This window comes from Fusarium solani (assembly GCF_023522795.1).
Source record: "Fusarium solani strain SB1 chromosome Unknown bctg00000010, whole genome shotgun sequence".
Taxonomy (NCBI): Eukaryota; Fungi; Ascomycota; class Sordariomycetes; order Hypocreales; family Nectriaceae; genus Fusarium; species Fusarium solani.
The window spans coordinates 1,507,473-1,531,720 of NW_027072147.1; the positions used below are offsets into that span (position 1 = coordinate 1,507,473).

The following is a 24,248-nucleotide window of genomic DNA, read 5'->3' on the forward strand; positions in this document are numbered from 1 at the left end:
TGGGAGGTTCGGGTGATTACATAATATGACATTCACAAAACATTCCTTCCACTGGGTTGGGTTTCAGTGCCCCGCAGAGGAAGTCAAGTGATTTGATTCATCGTCAACCTCCACTGGAACTTTCATGTTAGCGAACAGCATCACGAGAATTTTTGGCTGATTGCTTAGACTCGACTCGACTCGACTTGCGACACATCTCCTTGCAGACCCGAGGAGACGGAGCATGTCGCATAAGCTACTCCCAAGAGCCCGACGACGTTACCCTGCGCTGGATTCGCCACCGCCGCAGCTGTTCAAGAAGCCCTGTTCCCGTTGGACTTGATACCTACCTACAGTAGTGGGCTGCCCCGCCTAAACCCCGTAGCCCAACCCACTCCCACCCGCCGAACGAGCAGCGAAACCGACCATACAGAAGCCAAACCTAAGGCGCTGAGGTTGTGTGTGCCTGGCTGTGTCTGGTCTGTCTGTGTGATAGAGCCGTTGCCTTGTCCGTCTGCAGGCAAGTTTCTTTGGCTACTTCGCCCCCGAAAAAAAAATCCATAACTCCTTCTTCGCCCATTCGCGAGCCCCTCCGACGACTGCATCTCTCGAACCAGCCGACAGAGACCGCCGAGATGCCGCCCAAGAAGAAGGGAAACAAGAAGAACCAGCAGGACGACTGGGAGGCCGAGCTTGGCGAGAGCATTGCCCCGCCTGCCGCCAACGACGATGCTCCTGCTGGTGACGACAACGCCGACGGCGACGACGATGGCGGCGCCGGCGGCCTGATGGCCACCTTACGCAAGAACAAGGAGAAGCGTAAGAAGAAGGGCATCGTCGACACAGCTCCCGTCGAGGAGGAGGCCCCGGCCGAGGAGCCTGTGAACAAGGAGCCTGTCGAGGCAACCATGGACGACGAGTTCGACCTGCCCCAAAAGAAGGGTAAGGGCGGCAAGCAGAACAAGCAGCCCGCCAAGCAGCCCGAGCCCGCCGCCGACGATGGTGCCGAGCCTGGCCGCATCTTGACCAAGGCCGAGAAGGAGAAGCTGAAGAAGGAGCGTGAGAAGCAGCGAAAGAAGGAACAGGTACGTGATGCTATATCTACTTGTTGATATCCCCTTACTGACAGCCTGCAACAGGCTGCTGCTAAGAAGAAGGGAGGTGCCGCCGCAAAGGCCCCCCAGCCTGCTAAGGCTGCTGCCCCCGAGAAGCAGGAGGAGGCCGCCCCTGCGCCGGCTGCTGAGCCCGCCGCCGCGGCCGGTGGCAAGAAGAAGAAGATTCCTGCCCACCTTGCTATGCTCCAGAAGCAACAGGAGGAGCTCCGACGTCAGCGAGAAGAATCTGTCCGCCTCGAGGCCGAGGCCAAGGCTAAGGCCGAGGAGGATGAACGACTAGCAGCTGAGGAGGAGAAGCGCCGCGAGGAGGCCAAGGCCCTCAAGAAGCAGAAGGAGAAGGAGCGCATTGAGCAGCTCAAGAAGGAGGGCAAGTACCTCACCAAGGCTCAGAAGGAGGAGAAGGCCCGCAATGAGCGAAAGCTCCAGCAGATGTTGGCCGCTGGTATCCAGGTTGGCCCCTCGGAGGGTGGAGAGAAGGCCCCCAAGAGCAAGCCGGCAGACAGGAAGAAGAAGGGCCGAGCTCAACAAAAGGTATGGACTCATCTGAAGTTTCATGGATCTGCCTTGTACTGACCGTAACCAGGCCGACGAAGAGAAGGCCCTTGCCGAAGCTGCTGAGCGCGCTAGGCTGGAGGCCGAGAAGGCTCTGAAGGAGGCTGAAGAGAAGGCCGCCCGTGAGAAAGCTGAGGCCGAGGCCAAGGCCAAGGCTGAGAAGGCTGCCGCCGAGAGTGACGTTGAGGACGACTGGGAGGCCGCTGCCGCCTCCGACGGCGATGTCAAGGATAGCTGGGATGCTGACACCGAGGATGAGGCTGAGAAGGCCAACGGAAAGGCCGACTCTGGATCCAAGGACGAGGAGTCTGAGGAGGAGTCTGAGGACGATGAGGCCGCTACGGCTGCTCAGCAAGCTGAGCTCCAGCGAAAGCGAGAGGCTGCTGAGCGCCGTGAGAAGGCTCACCAAGCTGCTCTGGCTGCCCGATCCAAGGACAACCTGCGATCCCCTATTTGCTGTATTCTGGGACACGTCGATACCGGAAAGACGAAGCTTCTGGACAAGATTCGACAGACCAACGTCCAGGAGGGCGAAGCCGGTGGTATCACACAGCAGATCGGTGCTACATACTTCCCTGTCGAGGCCATCCGACAAAAGACGGCCGTCGTCAACCCGGATGGCAAGTTCGAGTTTAAGGTTCCCGGTCTCCTGGTCATCGACACGCCTGGTCACGAGTCTTTCTCTAACCTCCGATCCCGTGGTTCCTCGCTCTGCAACATCGCCATCCTGGTCGTCGATATCATGCACGGTCTTGAGCCTCAGACCCTCGAGTCTATGCGCATGCTGAGGGAGCGCAAGACCCCCTTCATTGTTGCCCTGAACAAGATTGATCGACTCTACGGCTGGAAGAAGGTTGACAACAACGGCTTTCAGGACAGTTTGGCTCTCCAGAGCAAGGCCGTCCGCAACGAGTTTGAGACTCGTCTGGAGAAGACCAAGGTTGCCTTTGCTGAGCAGGGTTTCAACTCTGAGCTCTTCTACCAGAACAAGTCCATGTCCAAGTACGTCTCGCTCGTGCCCACTTCGGCGCACACGGGTGAGGGTGTCCCCGACATGTTGAAGCTCATTGTCCAGCTCACCCAGGAGCGCATGGTTGGCTCCCTCATGTACCTGTCTGAGGTCCAGGCCACCGTTCTGGAAGTCAAGGCCATTGAGGGTTTCGGTATGACCATTGATGTTGTCCTTTCCAACGGTATCCTGCGAGAAGGCGACCGCATTGTACTCTGCGGTACTGAAGGTGCTATCAAGACAAACATCAGAGCACTGCTTACCCCGGCACCTCTCAGGGAACTTCGTCTCAAGTCTGCCTATGTTCACAATAAGGAGGTCAAGGCCGCTCTGGGTGTCAAGATCAGTGCCCCTGGCCTTGAAGGCGCCATTGCCGGTTCTCGTCTGATGGTTGTCGGACCTGATGATGATGAGGATGACATCGAGGATGAGGTCGAGTCCGATCTCGCTGTCCTGTTCAACCGAGTCGAGAAGTCGGGTCGTGGTGTCAGTGTCCAGGCTTCGACTCTTGGTTCGCTCGAGGCCTTGCTCGACTTCCTCAAGGACTGCAAGATTCCCGTGGCCAACGTTGGTATCGGTCCCGTCTACAAGCGTGATGTCATGCAGTGTGGTATCATGTTGGAGAAGGCTCCTGACTACGCCATCATGCTCTGTTTTGATGTCAAGGTAGACAAGGAAGCGCAACAGTACGCCGAGGACCAGGGTATCAAGATCTTTACGGCTGACATTATCTACCACCTGTTCGACGCCTTCACCAAGCACATGGACGAGCAGCTGGAGAAGAAGAAGGAGGAGTCCAAGATGTTGGCTGTCTTCCCCTGCGTGCTCAAGCCCGTCAAGGTCTTCAACAAGAACGACCCCATCGTTATTGGTGTGGATGTCACTGAAGGTCAGCTGAGAATCAACGCTCCCATCGCCGCCGTGAGGAGCAACCCCACGACAGGCGCCAAGGAGATCATCAAGCTGGGCAGAGTGTAAGTTCAACTTGTTTCACATGATACAAACAGCAGTTTGCTAACGAATCACAGAACCTCCATCGAGCGTGAGCACAAGCAGATCCCCGTGTGCAAGAGAAAGGAGCCTTCTGTTGCCATCAAGATCGAGATGGGTAGCAGTCAGCCCATGTACGGCCGTCACCTCGAGGAGGAGGAGACTCTGTACAGTCTCATCTCGCGAGCCAGCATCGACACCCTCAAGGAGTTCTACCGAAAGGAGGTCAGCAATGAGGAGTGGCAGCTCATCATCAAGCTCAAGCCCCTCTTTGACATTTCATAAGCTGGCCAGCGAGTGCCGGGCAGAGCTTGCAACACCTGGTGGCGCGAGGCCCTCCCACCCAACCCATTGGCGCCGGGAGCTTGGCCCGAGTGACTCTTTCGCAGAAGCTGTCTTTTGAATCTCCAAGATAAAGCTCAGGCGTCGGGTCAAGCTCCCGTCGGGAAGAGGAAGATTGCTACTGCGCATGTGGAGGGGGGAGAGCTGGGGGAAGGGGGGATGGAGAAAAGAAATTGCATCTGTTACGAAGAATGGAATCACGTCATTCATGTATGTTATGTTATGCCGGTTGCATTGTTTGGGGAACCAAAAAAAAAAAAGATTGAGGACGCATCAGACGGAGGCGCGAGAGGGTCCAAGGTCTTATATAGAGGGTTATATCCAAAAGCGAGTTGCAACTAACATCCATCATCCATCCTTCGATGGCTTCATGCATGTATGGCTCAGTTTGTAATCAATACTTTATTCTATAAAATCAACTCAACTCTACTCATCTCATCTTATCTCATCTCTTATCCAACTACCCAACTTCACAACACACTTGACTGAACTGGCCCCCCTTGTCTCGCCCATCTCACCGTCATTTCACCTCACGCCACCTCACCTCTCTTGCCTCTCTCACCGACATGGCACAGTTCAAAGAATGACACGGGCAAAGTCCAAAGGCTCCAAGACTTGAACCAAGCCTGAGTGTATGGATCCTAGCTACTAAAGGCAAAAGTGGTCTAACAGCGGGTAACATATCCGTCATGATGATCCCTCCCTCTTCCCTCTCCCAATAAAAAGCCGTTGCAACCGTTAACATGCTCTATTTCTTCCTCCGCTTCTTTCTTCATGGCCTCTTTTAACATATTTTTCGGGCGTCATTCGTCTCATATCATGTGCGTGACCACAGCCGAGGTGTACCATACAGCTGTGTCATGATCTTCCTCCTATCACAACTTACTGGGGGTCAGCCTCGCCGCCCTGTTGCGGAGCATCGGCGTCCTTCATCTCTTGGTCCACGCCGGCCTTCTCAGCCTCAGCCTTGCGAGCATCCTCCTCAGCCTTCTTCGCAGCCCGTTCGGCCTCGGCTCGCTCGAGAGCGGCTTGTCGCTCCGCCTCGACTTTCTCAAAATGGCGCTGGACGATGGGTCCAGCCATGGCACGGATCTCGTCGATCTTGGCGATGTAGACACCCTTAGTGGTATCATCACCCTCATCGTAGAGCCAGTCCTGAAGGCATGGTCAGCATCATTGTCTTGTTGATCACGGAATCCAGAATCGGGATCCAAAACATACCTCGGTGGCCTCGAGCTTGGCCTTGATAGTCTGCTTCTCCTCCTCGCTGGAGAAGTCGGCGTACTGGTCATCGAGCTTGGCACGGAGGTCGTAGATGTAGGCCTCGAGCTCGTTCTTCTTCTCCTCGGTGTCGGCAACAAGCTTGTCCTCCATCACCATGGCAGCCTCCTTCTCAAGCAGGGCAGTCTTGGCAGCCTCGTCGAGCGAAGCAGTGCCAGTCGAGATGGGCAGATCGCCCTTGCGGACCTGCTTCTTGACCTTGCGGGTCTTCTTGGGGGCATCCTTGTCGGTCTCCATGGCCTTGAGGGAAGCAGATGTTAGCGATTGGGGTTCTGGGACGGATTCGGCTGAGACTTTGGGAACAAGGGTCGGGAGCTGAGGCGAGCTGACCCGTACATCCTCGTCGAGACGTTGACGTTTAGCGGGTTGGTTACCACCTCCATCTCCGACCGACGCGGATGATGAAGGAGATTCCGGACTCTGGTCCGGGGCAGGAATGTTGGGACGTGGCATGGACTCGAGAAAACTCACATCGGGATCCTTCTTATCACCCTCCTCGTTGATCTCCTCCTCGACCTCCTGGTCCTCGACATAGTAGCCGCTCTCAACGTTCAGAACACCGTGGATGTTGACACGCGCCTTAAGCTTGCAGATCATGAAGTCGTCCTTGCCGTCGGCCTTGACATTCTTGACAGAGAAGCGGCCGATCCAGGGGTTGGTCTTGCCGGGAAGCTCTTCGGGTTGAGCATAGCGAGCCTCGAGGTCGAAGGGCTGCTTTCGGTAGAAGGTGAGGATCTTGGTGGAAGGCATGACGTTGCCCTTGTTAAAGACAGTCAGGCTGGTATCCTCGTCGGGGATATCGGGGGCCTTCTCCCAGGCGAACTCGATGGGGTAGCTGATGATGTCCTGGACGGAAAAGTCGCGGACACGGAAGACGGGGGAGAGAATGGCGCAGCTGAAGGCGGAGCCACGGGCAAGAGCCTCGTCGGCGTTGAGGGTGAAGGAGAGGGGCTTGCCGAAGAAGGCCTGGATTCGTTCCTTGAGGGCAGGGACTCGGGAACCGCCACCGACAACCTCGATGATGTCGATGTCCTCCTTGGTGAGCTTGGCCTGGGCCAGGGCCTGCTCGAGGGGAGCCTGGGTGCGGACGAGGAGAGGCTCGATCATGGCCTCGAACTCCTGGCGGGTGATCATTGCGGAGGCATCAATGTCGTTCATCAGCGACTCGATGTTGACGGGAGCCTGCTGGTTGGCGGACAGGATCTTCTTGGTCTTCTCGGCGGCGGCGATTGTGCGGGCGAGGGCACGGCCGTGGGTCATGATGTCGACCTTGTACTTGCCCTTGAACTCCTTGGCGAGGTGATCGACCAGGGCGCGGTCGAAGTCTCGGCCACCAAAGTCCTTGTCCCAGGTGGTGGCCTTGACGGCGAGCTCACCCTTCTTGAACTCGACGATGGAGACAGTGTAGCTGCTGTGGCCGATGTCGACAAAGGCAACACGGCGGGGGCGCTCCTCGGGGCCGGGGAGGTCGAGCTTGGTAATACCCCAGCCCAGGGCAGCGGCGGTGCCGTCGTTGATGAGGCGGAGGAGCTTGAGGCCGGCGATGTCGGCAGCATCGATGAGAGCGCGGCGCTGGATGTCAGTGAACCACGGAGGCACGCTCATGCAGATGTCGGACACGGGCAGCTTAAGCTCGGCAGCGGCGGTAGACTTGATCTTGCTCAGGTACATGGCGACGAGCTGGGTGGCCGTGAACTTCTCCTTGTTGCCCAGGTAGCTGACCTCGGCGCCGACCTGGCCATTGACGTCGGCAAGGGCCGCAGTGATGTACTTTTGCTCAATCTGAATGTCGGGGTCGTTGAAGGATCGGCCGGCGAGACGCTTGAGGGAGCCGACGGTGTTCTTGAGGTTGGAGATCTCCTGGGTCTTGGCCGCCTCACCGAGGTAGCGAGACTTGGGGCCGAAGCCTACCAAGGAACTATAGAGCGAGAGCTGTCAGTAAACATGTTTCCTGATTGATGATGGCGGGGTTGTTTTGATTTGACAGCGGGGTCAAGAGGAGGGGGATAACATACGGAGTAGATCGGTTTGAGACTTCATTGGTGACCTGTATGGGAGAGCAAGAGTCAGCCAAAGGTGAGCATTGTATTGTGTGTTTATCCCATCGACCGCAGATGACAGGACAGCCGGCGGTCGATCAGGACGACGGGGAGTATACGCACCACATCGACGCCGCGGTTTCGGGCGACGGCAATGACGGTCTTGAGGGTTCCGAAATCGACACCTGTAGAAGGCAAGGCGCCATGGTCAGCAAAGCTTATCCGGGATACAAGATGAGGCTATCTCTCCCGCAGACCGAGGGTGGGCGGCAGGTGTGAAGCGATAGCGGATTGCGGGACGGGCTGCGAAAGCAAAGAGAAGAGGGCAGCAAGCAACTTACCAACGACACTCATGATTTCGACTGGTGGGAATCTGCCCACGCACACAAACTGAGGGTATTAAAGGTAAGGGAAAGAAATAAGAGGAGAGAAGGGGGAAGAGTATGAGCGATGCGCGCAAATGCTCAACAGAGAGAAGGGCGAGCGCAAGGGCAGGAATAGATCGTGAGGATGGAGGGGGGAGTTGGGCCGCAGGTTTGGCTTGTGGTTTTTTTTTTCCTTTCCTTTCCTTTGGTGGAGGGGGAAGTGAGGGAGGGGAGGGGCAACCAAGCCTTGGGTCGGGGAAGCCGCTTACTGAGAGAGATGGACCTCAGCTTTTTTTTCTCCCCCAAACAGTGGCTAAAACTGGAAAATTCGGTTTCCTTTCAGTGGGTTTCCCGGTAGCCGGGAAGAATGAATCAGGTAGAGGGTACCTGCGGGTCGATGTGCAACGTGGTGTAGGTGCAGTGTAGTGCGATGATGTAAACCAGGTATGGTCTACTTGCGATTTTGGATTCGAGGCGATTCGAGAAGATGCGTCTTTTCCTTTTCTTTCTTTCAGAACAAAGGATACAAAGAGGCAAGCGAGTAATGCACGAGGCAAACTATTTATTCTCTTCAGTCTTCAACTTATCTCCCCTCCTGCCTAGAAAACAGAGTGGGAATAGATATAACATCCAGGGTCCCCGTTGTTGCCATCCATCAGAATCTGGAAACGACGATAGTCTTCTTTGCGATTCTGCCAGCTCCAGCTGCAAGGCAAAGAAAGAAAAAAAGAGGTAGGCAATTTGCAGGGGTGGTACTTCTTGCATCTCCACCGAGCCAAAGCACAAGGCGCCTAATCAAAGTCGCAATTGGGTCATTGCATGTCAGATGTACTTTTTTTTTTTTTTTTTGACTCGCGTCCAAGGCAACCTAGACTTCGCCTCGTCTGGTTGAGAAAAATGATTTGTGCTAGCAAGGGGAGGAGAAAAGTGCCTGGGCGAAAGATGCTGCCCCTCCCCCGCTCCCCAAGGTGAGGCAAGCTGTTTGTTGATAGAGGGGCAGAGGTGACCAGGCGAGACGAGACCCCAGCAACGACCCGGCTCCTGGGTATAATAGCATCAAGACATCCATTCTTAAGCGTCTTCTCTCGACAATATCTACTCCGTGGTACACACACACAAACCTCACAAACCCTGAATTCCATCCCGTGGATTGCGGCCTTAAACCCGGCTAACCATCCATGACTAACAACTACCCAGCCCTCAACATTAATTTGCATGACTTTGACACAACCTTTCAACTCGTGCCAAGCCTTTAACAACTAACATCAGGCACATTTTGCTCCGCCGGCTCTTCCACCGGCTCACCGACAAACCAGATGCTTCCTTGTGATCATCGTTGGGCTCTTTACCCTGGACAAGCGAACCGAGTTGCGATCCATTCATGCGGGCCTCAATAATAAGAGCTTGTCATGATAACGCATTATTCACCATCCCGCTAGCAGAGCCTGTTTCTAAATCACCGTCCACCCATGCATCACGTTTCATGTCAAACCTGTCCTCCTACCTACTGGTCTGGTCTGTTTTGCCTCATCTCATCCCACGCCAGCAACCTCATCCACCTGGATAATAACACAACGCCTGGATCACCTTTGGCACCCACCCCGGTCACGCCCGCTCATCCTCATCTCCGGGCTTCCCTCTCATCTTATCTTGTCATGGACCGTCCGGCTCCAATATTGCGGGGTAGACCATCCGTACGACTCTGACTTGCCAATGACCATGCAAGATCGGCATGTCAACAATCTGCACCACACACCTCTTCCACCAAAATAGCTTCATCTAGCATAGACCTATCTAACTCCCATCTGCAGCACCTACCAGCTAATATGTTGCAGTCAATCTCGAGTAAACTGTCGTCATCTTTTTATCTGCTTTGCTTCAACCCTCTCGCCATCCGGCTCGCAAACGACATATTCTCACCAAGCCTGGATTGCCCTCTCTCCTGGGCTGGACTGGCCACCTCCTCCGTCGAGCCAATGTTGGACCCCTCACTTGACTCGCCTTGGGCAACTCGATCATACTGCCCTTGATCATGTAGATGCCTTGCATTTGTGCTGGCCAGATAGTTTGCTCGCCTCAGAGGTGAATCCGAGAGCTCCCGGCCGGGCAGAACCGCCTGCATGTTGCCCACTTCTGAAGCCTGCGTTTGCATCTGTTGCGCAATCTCGTACTTGCGACGGTCTTCTTCACCCATGAGAAGCTTCATTCGTCGTGGCGTGCACACCCCAAAGCCTATGCTTCCGCTAGATATAATACTGTCAAAAGAGTCTCGCTCCCGTAACTGGGGTCTGGCGTATGCTCCTGACTCGACATCATCTGCACTCACATCCAGCTCATCTGGATGTAGATATGTTCCTGATGCCGTCTTCTGACGAGCTGAAAACTTGCCATCAATATTGTCTGGTGGTCGCACCACGCTCCTGGACCGTCCGAGATTGCTCGTTACGGCCGACTCTCGCTTTGACGCTGCTCTGCGAGCTTCGCGTGCTGCTCTGAATGTCTCTGGGACCACGTTCAGTTCATCACCTTGCTTTTCAGCCTGTTCCACAGCTTCCCGTGCGGTCGTGTGCGTGTCTGCTGCTGCAGCATCCGCTCGCGGTCCACCCCATGTTCGCTGCCCTGCCGTGAAGATCCCGTACACCATGTAATACCAGTTGTAAAACGGGTTCAGAATAAACATGAGCGGGTACAGCCAGATTTTGAATCGTCGGAGCTTCGCTCCAAAGTACAGCATCAGCATCCAGTTGAGGCCGAGAGAGATGGCGATGAATCCCACGGGAAGGTCGTCCACTTTCTTGACTGTTGTCATCAGGGCTAGGACCATGATAAAGAATAGCAAGGTCGTCGTCCGGATGGTGTTTTGCATGAACCGAACTAGAATGAGGATTGGGTATCGCTTCCACAGGCGCCAATCCGTCAACATGCAAACTTCGTTGGTGATGAAGCCAAGGAACCATCGGCGTCGCTGCTTAATCAGGGACCGATAGGTCTGAACAGCTTCCGTCTTGCAGAATGCCGACGTGCACATCTGGATCTGGTACCGCTTCTTGGCCCCGATCATGAAGAGGTGCGTCAGCCAGCGATCCTCTCCCAGGTGACACTTGGCGAAGTCGAACAGATCCTCGCACTGCTCCGTCTTGTCCACAAAGTAGTATTTGGCCATCCGCCGGAAGGCCGAGAACCGTAACATCGTCAGCGCACCAGGTAGACAAGTGACAGAGCCACACCCGGACTCGACAGTCCGCTCAAACAGCTGACCATGTATGTACTCCATGTCCTGTAACAGGGTGATAACACTATGTTTTCTCGTCGTCGAGGTGATGACGCCAGTCATGGCCAGCATGTCTCTAGTATTGCCGGGACTGAGCTCCATATCGTAGACAAAGTTTTGAAGGCAAACCTTGTCCAAGATGCAATCCGAGTCGATAAAGAGGATAAATAGATTGTCGTTTCGCTTGAGGTATTGCTCGTACACTTTGTCAATGAGCTTGAAAGTCACTTTTTGGCAGTGACGCTTGCCTCCATGAGGGAATCGAGAAACGGTTATGCGAGCTGAGCGGTAGCTTACGTCGATGCTCTTAGGATACGACTCCATTGTGAGTGACACGCCAAGATGGTCGATGGTGTTGAGATATAGCTCGTCTTCTTGCTCGCCGTCGAAGGATAAGAAAACGTGAATACATGCGGCTGGATAGTCGCAATCGACGACTGAATTGATAGCTTTGATGAGGACTTCGGGCTCCTCTCGATAGCAGGGCATCACAACAACTACTTTAGGCGCAGTCACATCGTCGAGAACCTGCTTGATGCGCTTCGTCCGGCCGAGCTGATTGGTAACGAGCTGATAGATGCAGAACAGCCAAGGGACTGTGAGCAATATGGCGAAGCTCCAAAAGGCGAACCACTGGAGAAACGCCACCATCTCTTCTGGCCATAGCTTGGTAACTTGGCTCGGCAATGGCAGCGTCACTACCATGATTGGAAGGAAGATGGCGCTGGGATGAGTTAGTCTGTGCCCTTTGATGTGAAATACAAGGCATCAACTTACCGGAGTAGAACAAATGCGACGCCAACAACGACGCAAAGTACATTGATGGACCAGTGTTCTGCCTTCTGGAAGACCTTGACGAGGCAGTAAACAAAAGCTGCCAGCCAGAGAAACCACTCGAGGCAGGCCATCACCAGAACCACACCCACGATACTCGTGTAAACAATCTTTCGGAAACGGATCAGCTTCGATATAGGGAGAGTGGGCAGCACTCGGGTGCATGCATACGTACATCTTCCAAAGGCCAGTCATCCAGCACCGCCATGATTGCAACGGGATAATCAATGTATTCCGAGCTCTTGACTGGGTTGTATCCCGCCGGGAAGTGCTTCCCCAGAGACAAAGGCTGGGAGAAGGTGAGAATGGACGGACGGCCTCACACTCGACACCTGAAGGGCGAGAGTCTGCAGGCTCCCCACAGAGCTTCACAGCTCGCGGGAGCCAAGACGGATGGATGAATTCTTCCAATGGACCACCTCCTTACTGTGGCGCTGCCGTGAGCGAGTGAGCGCTCGACGGCTGCCCGCATGTAATGGCGAGTCTCGAATGAGAGGATGCGAAGGGTGTTACAAACGGAGCGAGTTGACAGATGTCAAGCCACTAAAGATGAGTACGGAACGGAAGGGGATGATTTGGCCTGGGGGGACTGAAGTGTGGAAGGCGCCAGGAAAGCTTGAGAGAGAAGGCACAATGGGGGAAGGTAGGTATCACCACATTGAATTTGCGCTTGGAGGAATGAATGTACAAGTCAAGATGAATATTACCAGCTGACTGCTCGAATGAGCATAAATGAAGCATACTGACCAAATAATAGCCGTATGCAGCATCTGAGCAGGCAAACAATTCTCCCATCAGGGCAAACAAATATTGTATACAACGTGAGTATCCGTTCTTGGCAGACCAACACGACCTTCAAAGCACTCACACTACATTGGCCAAGGAATACAGTAGTAAATCTGAATCAATAGCGTTTATAGAGCACGTTTGGTTTTTTGGCTACAGCGAACTAACACATCTAGCGACCTGACGTATTCGCAGATACCTAAATCTCATTTCGCGGTGTCAAGCAATATGCGGTGTCTTTACGGCAACAGCCTGTCAAGATCATCAGACCCATGAAAATATTTGATAGGTTTTCGTTCGTCGCGACGGCTCCCTGACAAGTACACCCTCCCCCTGGCATCATCAACCGTGCAAACTCTCACAGCTCTGGTGACGAGTAAAAGGGTGTGTTTGCCTGGCCATTGCCAAACGAGGCGTTGAGCACGTCCCAAGGGATATGGAGATAGCCCATTTTGTCCTCGAATCCATGGCGATTCAGGCATGACGCTCGGAACGGATCATGCCAGGTGCTTTTTGGTTAGCTGGTGAGTGGTGCTATCCGACTCGGTGAGCGTGTACGCGTGGCGCGAATCGGGCGCGCGTTGACCGTTCGAATGATCTTGACCTGTAGATGGAGGCACAATAAAGATGAAGGATACTCGTCAGAGTCCCCATCTTTCTCATGTCCTCCAAGAAGGATGAGAGCCCGAGGCTAGATTAGTTGTGAACCTTACCCATCCTCACACGTCTACCAATCGACATCGCTGAGCTGGAGTTTCCTGGACCTTTGCCCGCGGTCCTTGTTCGACCTTTCCAGACGGTTGTGATAGTACGTCGCCGGCCGTTCGTTGCCTGAGTTGACATGTGAATATTGACGTTGCGAATAAGTTCTGGGGAGCCAGGGTCTGTACCACCATCCGGATCTTCGTTCTGCTGAAGATCATAGTTGAGCACCAGGTTCTTGATGCGCTGCTGTTCCTCCCGTTCAGCCTGCTGCTGGTTCTTCATAGCGATTGCAAAAGTCGAGTCCGATGGCAACTCGACAGTTCGTGTCTGGTGCGGGATTAGCCATCACGGTCATGGTCCCAGCCAATGGAAATCTCCCTACCTGCTGCCGGTTGCCCTTCTTGGTGAGTAGCGAGAACGCCATAGTGTGGTTGGGAGGGGCTTCACTGCTGGCCCCTTCTGTCGAGGACGGTGTTTCGCGATTCTTGGCCCGAACTGGAAGTGGCACGTCGAAGAGCTGTTTGCGCTCAAACTTGCGCGACTCCAGACTCTCGGCCATCAACTTGGCATACTCTCGTTCAAAGTCAGCCTCGTCTTCAGGGTCAACTTCCTCTTCCTGTCGAGTGACAACAATAGCTTCTTCCTCAAAAGTGCTCTCGCTGTCAGACTCCTCTTCAATGTCCTGGAACCGCTTGTTAGCTAAACGATGGTGTTTGGTGCTTGCCTGGCTCACATCTGCATCCTCCTCTTCGGAAGCGCTCTCGTCGTTGTCATCACCATCCACATCGTCATTGTCGCCGTTGTCATCATCGGACGAAGGATCACTAGTGGCGTCATCCATATCGGCTGTCTTGTCAACACCTGCCGACTTCTGATCTTGGGCGACAGCAAGCTGGAACGCCTTGACGGCTTCATCCAAACCAGCAGCGAGCTTCCATTGCGGACGTGTGAGATGAAACGTGTCTTGCACCAAGAACTCGATGTCCATAGGCAGAGGCCCCTTTGTGAAGATGTAATACTTGTGCGAGTCAGTAAGAAGACGCTGTCCACCGAATAGAAAAGTTTATACCTGGAAGAAAGAGAGGAAGTAGTCCAGCTTCTTGCCTGCTGCACCTCGGTTGAAGAACATTCCGCAAGTCTCCAGCATAGTTGCGACAAGGCGAATGCGGAAGAAGTCATCCGGAGGATCAAGCGGGTTGAACTTGCCAGGGATGGGCGGACCACCTGTGAAGCAATAAGTCATATATCCTGTTTAATAGGTAGTTAATGTTAATAGGCCCACCATATCCGAATGTCATGATCTTGTACATGGTGTCGAAGATGACTGGGTGCTCAAGCATGCGGTAATTGTAGAGCTCGCCAAGATACTTGACTTCCGCTATGCGTCGCTGATAGAATCTGTAGTCATTCTGTTCCAGCCCAAAGGTTACGGACTCGATGACGTTGTCGATGACCTTGACAACAAATGCAGGATGATAGCGATAGAGGGCGCTCAGCAGAATTCCAAGGAGATGGACACTGCCATATTTGACCTTGCCAGGCTTTGAGAAAACCTTTTCTAAAATGGCAACAACCTAAACCATGTCAGTCTCTGGTATATAGAGAAGCAAGGGATACAGACTTCTGTCTCTTCCCAGTGGAGTCTTCTGATTTGCTTCAAGATCTTGCTGTAATTTCTCTTGGTCATATCAACATAGATCAATTTGCGAACAAAGAGTTCCATTGGTGTCCGTTCCTTCTGTTCAATAGCCGGTCTCTCAGGCGGGTCGACATAGTAGACGGCGTTATCGATGAGCATACGCTCAGGTTGTCCAATGTGCTGAACAGACTTCTTCCGCTGGAGAGTCTCGAGGAAACTCACCATACGGGGAGCCGTCTCCGGGTTGCGAAGAAGATATCGACCGCAGTTCTCAATGAGATTGCACAGAATCTCAATGTTCATGCGCGAGAAATCGTCGAGACTGACCTTCAAGCAATGAAAGACGACGTGTTCAGGGACGATGCCAAATTTGGTCAACTCGGCAAGATACCGAATGTTGCTCAGTCGAACCTGGCCCAAGAAGTCCTTCTCCTTTCGCCTTTGCAGACTTCGGAATTCTGCATCGAGATAGTCGACAAGGCCCTTGGGAACATCCGGCATGTACCGTCCAAGTGTAGCAACAAGACGAGACCATGATGGAAGCAAATCACTTCGACCCTTGGGAACCTCGGTCAAAGCCTTGACAAGACGATTGCGGGAAGCCTTGGAATTGAGGAAGCAAAAGTCAATTGCTGTCTGGTCGACAACATCTTTGTTGGTCAGCTCTGGCAGGCGAGCAAGGAGAGCATCAACCTGGGCACCAATGGTTCGGTTGGCGATTGCCGTTGACTGATCATCAGCACTATCAGCGGGTTTGGCAGCCTCAGCAGCTTCGGCAGGATCAATCTTCTTGCCAACTTGTTCATCCGTGTCGGTCTTTTTCTTCTTGCCGTCTTCGAGAAGAATAGGCGGGACCTTGCCCTTGAGGTCGACCAAGTTTTCGTAGAAGCGGCGCTCGTCTTCGTCCTCCCAGATACCAGCTCCGTCACCCATCGAGCGCAAGTAATCACCAGTCTTGACTAGACCAATTGACCCATTGGATGCGCCGAGTGAGTCGTCCGAATCCTTCAAGTCAGGCATCTCAGCCCCAATGGCATCTGCGATAACTTGGGCGTTGGAAACTAGGCGCTCCTGAGCCTTGACCTGTTTCTCATAATTTGCCTGTCGATCTTCAAAAACCTCGCCAGACTTGACGTACGCCTCGGCATTGCGTCGGGCTTGTGACTGAATCGACTTTTGATCTCGAGTGATGTGCCCTTTGACGTCGTCGAAGTACTTCTTGAGGACACTCCTGAAGCGCTCTCGCATCTCGGGTTCGGTAAATGGTTGGTCTGAGTCGGAAGACATTCCACTTTCGTCCTTTTCATCATTGGTGTCCTCATTGCCCTCAGTTGTGCCGTCTTCCTCAACCGTCTTTCGTCCGTCCGCACCACTCGGCTTGACCCCTAGGATATCCCAGCTGAATGACTTGACAAAGATGACGAGGAGTGGGAGATTTGCGTGTTCGCGATCGTATCCAAGAAGGTCCTTAAGCACTTCTAATGGGAAGGGGTCTGCGCCGGCACCTTTGTTCGTCCGAGTCTTGAGCTCGACGACCTTGCCTGCTGCCCCCTTTGTCGCATCGTCGGGTCGGCTTACATCGTCGAGAGTCCTTACAACACCAACCAACCAGAGTTCGGTCACTACACGGAGCAATGCGCGCTGACGGGTGATGCGCTCCTTCTCTTCCTTCTCGCGAGCTTCGGGAGCCAGAGCCTTGAGGATACTCTTGTCTGGTGTCGCCATACCCTTCCCAAGTAGCCAAGCTAGGTATTCCGTGAACTCGCTCGGACCGAAGCGCTGGTGCAGAGCGCTGACAATCTCGACGCCAGCCTCAATCTCGCCGGGCGATTTGAGTCTGCATAGCCCTTCATAACAGGCGGATATAATCTCGGAGAGGTACTTGTGCAAGCTGAGAGTTCGGATTTCCTGGAGGAAGGTGCTGAGGGTAGCAGCGGTGATGGCGGTTCGCAATCGTTTAATAAAAGCGGTATTCTTCTTGAGAGACGAGTCGAGCGTCTTCCCAACAGGGAAGAGATCTATATTATCTGATGTCAACAGGCGGAAGCGGGGGGAGTGGTGGGGTAGACATGGGAAGTGATTCACACCTTTTTCGCCATCCCATGCCTTGTCGTTCAAAGCGCGCAGTTCGCCTAGGAATATGATAAGCTCTCTGCCCCAGTAAGAAGAAGAACGAAAAAGACATACGCTTCCTTGCGCGATCCATGGCTAGCCACACAAGAGTGGGAGGGGATTCGCGACTTGGGGTAGTTGGGTGTGTGTATGTCGTATCTGAGGTGGGTGGAGGGCGGCGCTACATTCGGCGCGCGCGGACTGCTAAGGGATGTATTTTCCCAGAAAGTGGTACTGCAGACAGGGCAACAGAGCCGACATGGGTGCTTCCGTCAGGCCAGGACGGAGGAATTGCGAAGAGGCAGGGCGAGTCGTCGATCGATGTTCGAAGTTTGATGTTATTACTGACTTTCGGGTTGCATACGGTCAGAGGTTGGCGGGTGCCCTACATGAGGCCCGGTACGTACCTGACCTGGTAGCCGGGATGTGGGGATTGGAGGCTCTGAATTGCTGCTCTCTGAACCACTGAGATAATGCGCCGGAACAATGTTATAGCGGCCATGCTTCATGACTTCCATCTAAGTTGGACTTGGTGATGATGCTTTCATGCTCCTACACTGCCAAGCAATTCGAAAGAATAGAGTGTCATTGGTTCTCGGCACTATAGCCTTTTGACATTTCAACCTACTATCATCTCATCCTGAGGTACCTCAGTTAGTGCCACAATGGGGGTCTATTTCATCTTGCGCAGACGTCATCTCAAGGGCTCCCCACGCCCTGAAGCCACGGCATGACCTCCCACTCTTCGGCATATCCTGACCGTGGTGAGGTTTTTCCCGCAACAGATGACGATCATCTTCAGATCCATTGGCCTCTCCAGACAAACGCAATTAATTTAAAGGGCATGGGTTCCGAAAATGGACCCCAATCACTCCATTTCCCATCTTTATCTCTTATCAGGCCGAGTTGCGACGGCGGACCCTCAGCGGTTTTGACATCTCCGGCCAGATTCGCCTCATCAGCCTCCATGATTCGTCCACCACCAGCATCTCCTGATAACGGCGATACCACAACCTCCGCGGATCCTCCTGGGAGACTATGCACCCACCCATTCGTGATTTGCATCTCCTCGCTCGAGACACCAGCAACACGACACCATGGGCAAAGTCTGGTCCGATCCGACGACCCCCAACAGGGGGGTTTCCGGGTCCGGGTAACGGGCAAATGGACGCTCCATCTACAGTCATAGTGGTTATTATTGAGCGCCATCCGTTTCTTACTATGAACTTGTAGTTGTTCTCTCAAACCTCCTGAATTCGTATCTGTTGTCTATAATCATCACTTGTATCATCTCTTCAACATGGAGACTCCTCCAACAACAGCTCTTCAGAGCATCCCGGAAAGCTCTGAATTTTCAGTTATCGGTAGCCTTCCGCCTACACCCCCAGATACAGCGAAGCCATCTCGAATAAGTAGCTTTCACGACTTGCAACAAATCCCCCCAATCGGGTTGCCATCGATAGAGTCCATCAAGCCCTACGCCCTACCTTCCAAGTTCCGATCAAAAGAGGTCCTACCAGAGGATCTCAAGACTCCCGACAACCATGTCAAGCGTGACCCCCGTCTTATCCGCCTCACAGGAGTTCATCCCTTCAACGTCGAAGCACCCCTAAGCGAACTATACGATCAGGGTTTCCTCACCAACGAGGATCTTCACTATGTCCGCAACCATGGAGCCGTCCCAAAGTGTGAGGACGCCGATATGCTCGACTGGGAGTTTCAAGTCGAGGGCCTCGTCGATAATCCTATCAAGATGACAGTACGGGATCTTCTCAACGACTACGAGCAAGCCACTTATCCCGTCACCCTGGTCTGTGCCGGAAACCGCCGCAAGGAGCAAAACATGGTTCGGAAAACAAAAGGCTTCTCCTGGGGCGCTGCTGGTCTATCGACGGCTCTTTGGACGGGTGTCCCTATCAGTGACTTGCTTACTGCTGCGAGGCCGAAGCGAGGAGCAAGATATGTCTGTTTCGAAGGAGCAGACAAGTTGCCTAACGGATACTATGGAACTTCCATCAAGCTCAACTGGTGCATGGATCCCAACCGCGGCGTTATGGTCGCTCACAAGATGAACGGAGAGAAGCTTCACCCTGATCACGGAAAGCCTGTTCGAATCATCATTCCCGGTCAGATCGGTGGGCGAAGTGTGAAGTGGCTCAAGAGGATCATTGTCACATCGGAGCCCAGCGACAACTGGTACCACATCTTCGACAACCGAGTCCTACCAACAATGATCACCCCTGAGGCCAGTGCCGACTTGCCCGATGTGTGGAAGGATGAAAATTATGCCATCTACGACCTCAACACGAACAGCGCCATATGTTATCCCGCCCATGATGAGACTGTCCCGTTCCTGGACGCCCCAGCAAGTTACAAAGTCCGAGGATACGCCTATGCCGGTGGTGGAAAGCGTGTCACTAGGGCAGAAGTTACCCTTGATAAGGGCAAGTCATGGCGGCTAGCCACTGTTCGATATCCCGAAGACGATTACCGATTCGCGCCGGAGGGAGATACTCTGTATGGCGGACGAGTCGATATGTGGTGGCGTGAGACGTGTTTCTGCTGGTGCTTCTGGGAACTTGACATTCCCATCGACGAGCTCCGTGAGGCAGACGATATCATGATCCGGGCAATGGATGAATCTATGATGGTCCAGCCTCGTGACATGTACTGGAGCGTCCTCGGTATGATGAACAACCCCTGGTTCCGCGTCGTCATCCACAAGGAAGCCCACTCACTCCGGTTCGAGCACCCTACACAACCGGCCTTGATGCCAGGAGGCTGGATGGACCGCGTCAAAAAGGCCGGCGGGAACCTCGCCAATGGCTTCTGGGGCGAAAAGGTCTCTGGTGAGGCAGAAGATGCCGTGGAGCAGGAGCCTGAAAAGGAGATCTGCTTGACCGACCCCAAGGTTGACCGCAAAATCACGGCCGCTGAGCTCAAGCAACATGATGGCGAGGTTGATCCTTGGTTCGTCGTTAATGGCGAGGTGTTTGACGGGACGCCTTTCTTAGAAGGCCATCCCGGTGGTGCGGCCTCCATCTTTGGTGCTGCTGGCCAAGACGTGACTGAAGAATTCATGACCATTCGTAAGTTGCTTGAATCGTTCATACAGCTTCACTTACTAACAGTACTCTCAGACAGTGAAAACGCCAAGGCCATGATGCCAGCCTACCACATCGGCACCCTTGACGAAGCCTCCCGTGCCGCCCTCAGCGGCGACGACTCGGCAGAAGAGGATCTGAGCCGCCCCGTCTTCCTCCAATCCAAGACGTGGAGTAAAGCCATTCTGGAGCGCAAGACGACCATCTCGTCTGACACAAAGATCTTCACCTTCAAGCTTAACCATGACAATCAGGAGATTGGTCTCCCTACTGGTCAGCATCTGATGGTGCGCCTCCGTGACCCGGCGACCCGCGATGCTATCATCCGTGCCTACACACCCTACTCAGACGGCTCGGAGAAGGGGCGGCTCGATGTGCTCATCAAGATCTACTACGACACGCCCCAACGCAAGGGCGGCGTCATGACGCAGGCTCTCGACGCTCTTCCTCTCGGGCACTTTGTCGAGTTTAAGGGACCCGTCGGTAAGTTTGAGTATCTCGGCGGTGGACTCTGCTCCATCGGCGGCAAAGAACGCCGTGTCCGCCGCTTCGTCATGGTCTGCGGCGGATCTGGCATCACACCGATTCGTCAGGTCCTCCGTGCCGTGATGCGCGATCCCACTGATCCGACACCCTGTCTCGTCTTTGACGGTAACCGCGCCGAGGAAGACATTCTCTGCAAGACAGAGCTCGATGAGATAGCTTCAGCCAACCCTGAGAGGTGTCGCATCATACATGCTCTCACCAATCCATCACCGTCGTGGACGGGAGTGACTGGTCGCGTGAACAAGGCATTGTGCGAGAGAGACATAGGCCAGCTCGCCAACAATAGAGAGGGCGATGAGCTGGTACTTGTATGCGGACCTGGTCCGATGGAGAAGAGTGTCAAAGAGATACTCTCAGGAATGGGCTGGAAGGAAGATGATTTTGTCTTTTTCTAAACAGACAGTCGAGGTTCAATGGCTTCATGACGAGAAGAGGGACAATTCATTAAGAGATATTGCGTGGCGGGATGAAACGGGATAACTGAAGTGATAAACCGGTGTTTGTTAAGGTTTCTTTTCTCGTATAGGTATTGCAGGTAACCAAACCGCAATCTAGAATATTTTGAGCAAAACTCCCCAGAATCAAAAAAGTGTCACCAGTATTCCAATGCTCCCGCTACCAGAACCCAATGTCCTACTACCGTAGTTGCTCACGCGCTTGTCCAAAGATGACAGCAAACACCAAGTAATTCCTAGTCATCATATCGTAATTCAATGTTTCGTCTGGTTTATGGTGAGGGGTTCCGTTTGTTGTTGATTAGTGACCACCCTCGCTTGCACCCTCACTTCCGCCGGAAGCTCCGTGCTCGACGGGGTCAGGGTAGTACCACGCACCAGCGGCAATGGCCACGTAGAGAATCATGAGCAGGAATCCCTCCAGGTAGTTGCTCTTCTGGTCCTGAAGGAATCGACCAACAGTGAGGATACCAAGAATAAGCATGACCAAGTTGAAGACATCAAAGTTGAGATCAAGCTCCTTGCCGAGACCCCAGCTGACGATGACGGCCAGGGGTGCATTGAAGAGGGCGGTCTGCAGAGTGGCACCGAGAACGTGGGAGAGGGCAAAGTTCATCTGATTGTCCCATGCCTCGTCGACAGCGGTGAGATGCTCAGCAAACTTCTCGACAAAAGGCACCAGGATAAGACCCATGAAGGCATCAGACACATCTCCCCTCTCAATAACATGGTGGATCTGCAAGACCAGGATGACGGCCATGAGTGACACAAGAGCAACAGAGACTGCCAACGCAAGGATACACTCGGTCAGGGTGAGCTTGGCCTTGTCAACATCCTTGTGCTTGTCCTTGTCACGGTGCTCGTCGTGCTCGAAAATGGCGTCGTAGATACCGTGGTGAGTTCGCGTCTGGAAAAAGACGTAGACGATGTAGGCAATGATGAGAAGGATTGAGATGACGCGAGAGATCTGCAGCGTCTGGTGCTCAACTTCTGCATCCGTGTCGTTGTTGCCGGCAAATCGACCATGCTCGAAAACGGTTGGCAGTGCGAGAACGACACCGCTGGTGACGTGTTAGTTGCTGGTGATTCAGGATACAACATGGTTCCAGTGAAACGTACGCAGTGAAGAGTAAACCGCTTCCGGCTTCGCTAATCGCCTCGTTGAATGTCTGTTCCTCCTCCAGCAGTCCACCCACAAAGAAGCAGGCGCCCAAGCAGAAAAGCATAGTGGCAAGGATGGAACCCAGGATGGCGGCCTTGATAACGAAGTACATATTCTTGTTCAGAAGAACCATGAAAAGAACAATTTCGACAATGGAACCGATACTGGAAGCAATTAGAATTGATAGTGGGGAAAATGATGATGGAGCCATACGTGATCTCAGTGAGGACGCCAAAGACATGAGGCAGCTTTCGAGCGAGTTCTTGGCCGGCGAAACCAATCATGTTGGCACAAGGGACCATGGCGATGTAGGCGAGAATAAAGATGAGTGTATGGTGGTCGGGAAGAGCATCTGGTCGAGACATGTTAACAATGGAGTCCAACATCATCACCAAATTCGACTTACAGCGAACAGCAATGGCAGCAGGGACAACAGGCCAGAGCAAATTGCAGAGCAAACTAGCTCGACTCGCCGACTTGAACGAGATCTTGGTAAAGTGTATAGGATGGAAGCCCTTGCGGCCACTCTCGCCAGCAGGCTTGATCCATCGCGTGGTCCTGGTGTAGTGGTCCATCTTCTTGCTCTTCTTGAACTCGTCGTAGGTGGTAGGCGCAGGAAGAGTGCGGTCCTCACTCCCAGTGTCTCGCAGGTTGGTAAGGGGGTAATATGCCTCCCGCGAGGGCGAGGGGGGCGGGGATTGTTGAGGCATGACGACTTGGTATATGTACGGGCCAATCTCCGGGGGGAGGGGATGGGAGGGAGCCGGGCCTGGTTCTGGGGCCAGTCGTTTCGAGACACGACGAAAGTAGGTGTAGACCAGACCGCTCCGGGATGCGTAGCGCCCGTGTTTGAGTTGTGGCGGTCGAATTCTTGTTTGTTAAGCTTAAGAGAGGACAACCACCATGGCTGGAACGAAAGCGTGCTTTAGTGTGCAGCCCTCGTCCATGATATAACTGGCAGGGCAGGCAGGAGGGAGGAGGCCGCTTGACCCGAGGAAGGTGCAAGCAAGGATAGTCTGACTCTTGGATCCCCCATCTTTAGCTCTGGTTGCCAAGACGGCACCACCATGTGGCATGAATGCACTTTGGTCTTTTTTCGTTGCGTTGAGTGACCATTCGTTGCCGAGCTGAATGTTGTTTCACCCTGGGCCCCCCATCCTGCGCTGGCCCTTGATCCCCTTTCTGGGCGCAGTGTCTGGGTCTTGGCGGGTCAAAGGGTCTGGCCCCTGCAAGTTCAATGATGGCTTGGTCCAATAGATCCGATGCCAATGGGAGGACGTTGGGATGATTCGAGGTTGTGGGTGCGGTCAACGAATTGTTGTCCCGTCCCTGCCAAGTCTAGCTGCATGGACCGCCAGACGACGTCCTGCTGTAGGGCTCTGAATCCTTTTTCCTTCTCCCCACAGCACATGAGGCCCAACTCAACACAGAGCTCGGCATCTCCAGCGGTCTCGTCTCGGCTCCTTATTCCATCTTTCCAGCAACAGGCGCCAGGGCAAATCTGCGGGCGTCTATGACCAGCCACAGCGGGCCCAGCCGTTGTTTTTCGGGTCCTGGGTTAAGATTGCTTGGCACAGCCTTGGCTTTTGGGCATGCGCGAGATCGCCAGCGCTACGTCACAATCTCACTCCGACAAGGAACATGTACATCAACTACCGCTCGACGACGACATCATTGCATGTTTAGCAACTTGTGTTGATCGCTTCATCCATCGCTCTCTTCTCTCCGCGCCGCTCTCCTGCTGCAATCTCCAAACCTCAATCTTGTTTCTACACTAATCCCAAGGTCTAGACCAAATCATATCTCGCCAACTAGCCCGCCATCATTTGATGTCTAGCACCGGAACTCAAAAAAGCTTGTTCCTCAACCTTGACAGGGGTAACTCGTCTCACTCGTACCAACGTGCCGTGTTCCGTCCGTCCTACGCTAGCTTCGCCCTGGTGCCCCCCAAAAGTCCATATG

The 24,248-nt window shown here is 53.8% G+C and overlaps 6 protein-coding genes across 6 annotated transcripts; 2 read left to right on the forward strand and 4 right to left on the reverse strand.

The window, feature by feature from the left end:
* Positions 1-614: 614 nt before the first annotated feature.
* MRS44_014560 (uncharacterized protein) lies at positions 615-3,930 on the forward strand (the record flags this gene model as incomplete). The annotated part of the gene is made up of 4 exons (XM_046284727.2): positions 615-1,064; positions 1,119-1,625; positions 1,678-3,629; positions 3,684-3,930. 4 exons carry the CDS (start codon positions 615-617, stop codon positions 3,928-3,930), a joined length of 3,156 nt encoding a protein of 1,051 aa, XP_046127313.1.
* Positions 3,931-4,869: 939 nt separating this feature from the next.
* MRS44_014561 (uncharacterized protein) lies at positions 4,870-7,661 on the reverse strand (the record flags this gene model as incomplete). The annotated part of the gene is made up of 5 exons (XM_065618460.1): positions 4,870-5,142; positions 5,209-7,186; positions 7,284-7,315; positions 7,431-7,492; positions 7,649-7,661. 5 exons carry the CDS (start codon positions 7,659-7,661, stop codon positions 4,870-4,872), a joined length of 2,358 nt encoding a protein of 785 aa, XP_065474532.1.
* A 1,875-nt stretch (positions 7,662-9,536) lies between these two features.
* Positions 9,537-11,985, reverse strand: MRS44_014562 (uncharacterized protein; the record flags this gene model as incomplete). The annotated part of the gene is made up of 3 exons (XM_065618461.1): positions 9,537-11,667; positions 11,721-11,905; positions 11,953-11,985. 3 exons carry the CDS (start codon positions 11,983-11,985, stop codon positions 9,537-9,539), a joined length of 2,349 nt encoding a protein of 782 aa, XP_065474533.1.
* Positions 11,986-13,259: 1,274 nt separating this feature from the next.
* Positions 13,260-17,113, reverse strand: MRS44_014563 (uncharacterized protein; the record flags this gene model as incomplete). The annotated part of the gene is made up of 6 exons (XM_065618462.1): positions 13,260-13,595; positions 13,651-14,286; positions 14,338-14,492; positions 14,551-14,842; positions 14,890-17,039; positions 17,095-17,113. 6 exons carry the CDS (start codon positions 17,111-17,113, stop codon positions 13,260-13,262), a joined length of 3,588 nt encoding a protein of 1,195 aa, XP_065474534.1.
* A 1,206-nt stretch (positions 17,114-18,319) lies between these two features.
* On the forward strand, positions 18,320-21,064 carry MRS44_014564 (uncharacterized protein; the record flags this gene model as incomplete). Its single annotated transcript, XM_046271428.1, has 2 exons — positions 18,320-20,108; positions 20,160-21,064. 2 exons carry the CDS (start codon positions 18,320-18,322, stop codon positions 21,062-21,064), a joined length of 2,694 nt encoding a protein of 897 aa, XP_046127309.1.
* A 361-nt stretch (positions 21,065-21,425) lies between these two features.
* Positions 21,426-22,996, reverse strand: MRS44_014565 (uncharacterized protein; the record flags this gene model as incomplete). Its single annotated transcript, XM_046284726.2, has 4 exons — positions 21,426-22,185; positions 22,244-22,450; positions 22,500-22,638; positions 22,693-22,996. 4 exons carry the CDS (start codon positions 22,994-22,996, stop codon positions 21,426-21,428), a joined length of 1,410 nt encoding a protein of 469 aa, XP_046127308.1.
* Between the last annotated feature and the right edge of the window lie 1,252 nt (positions 22,997-24,248).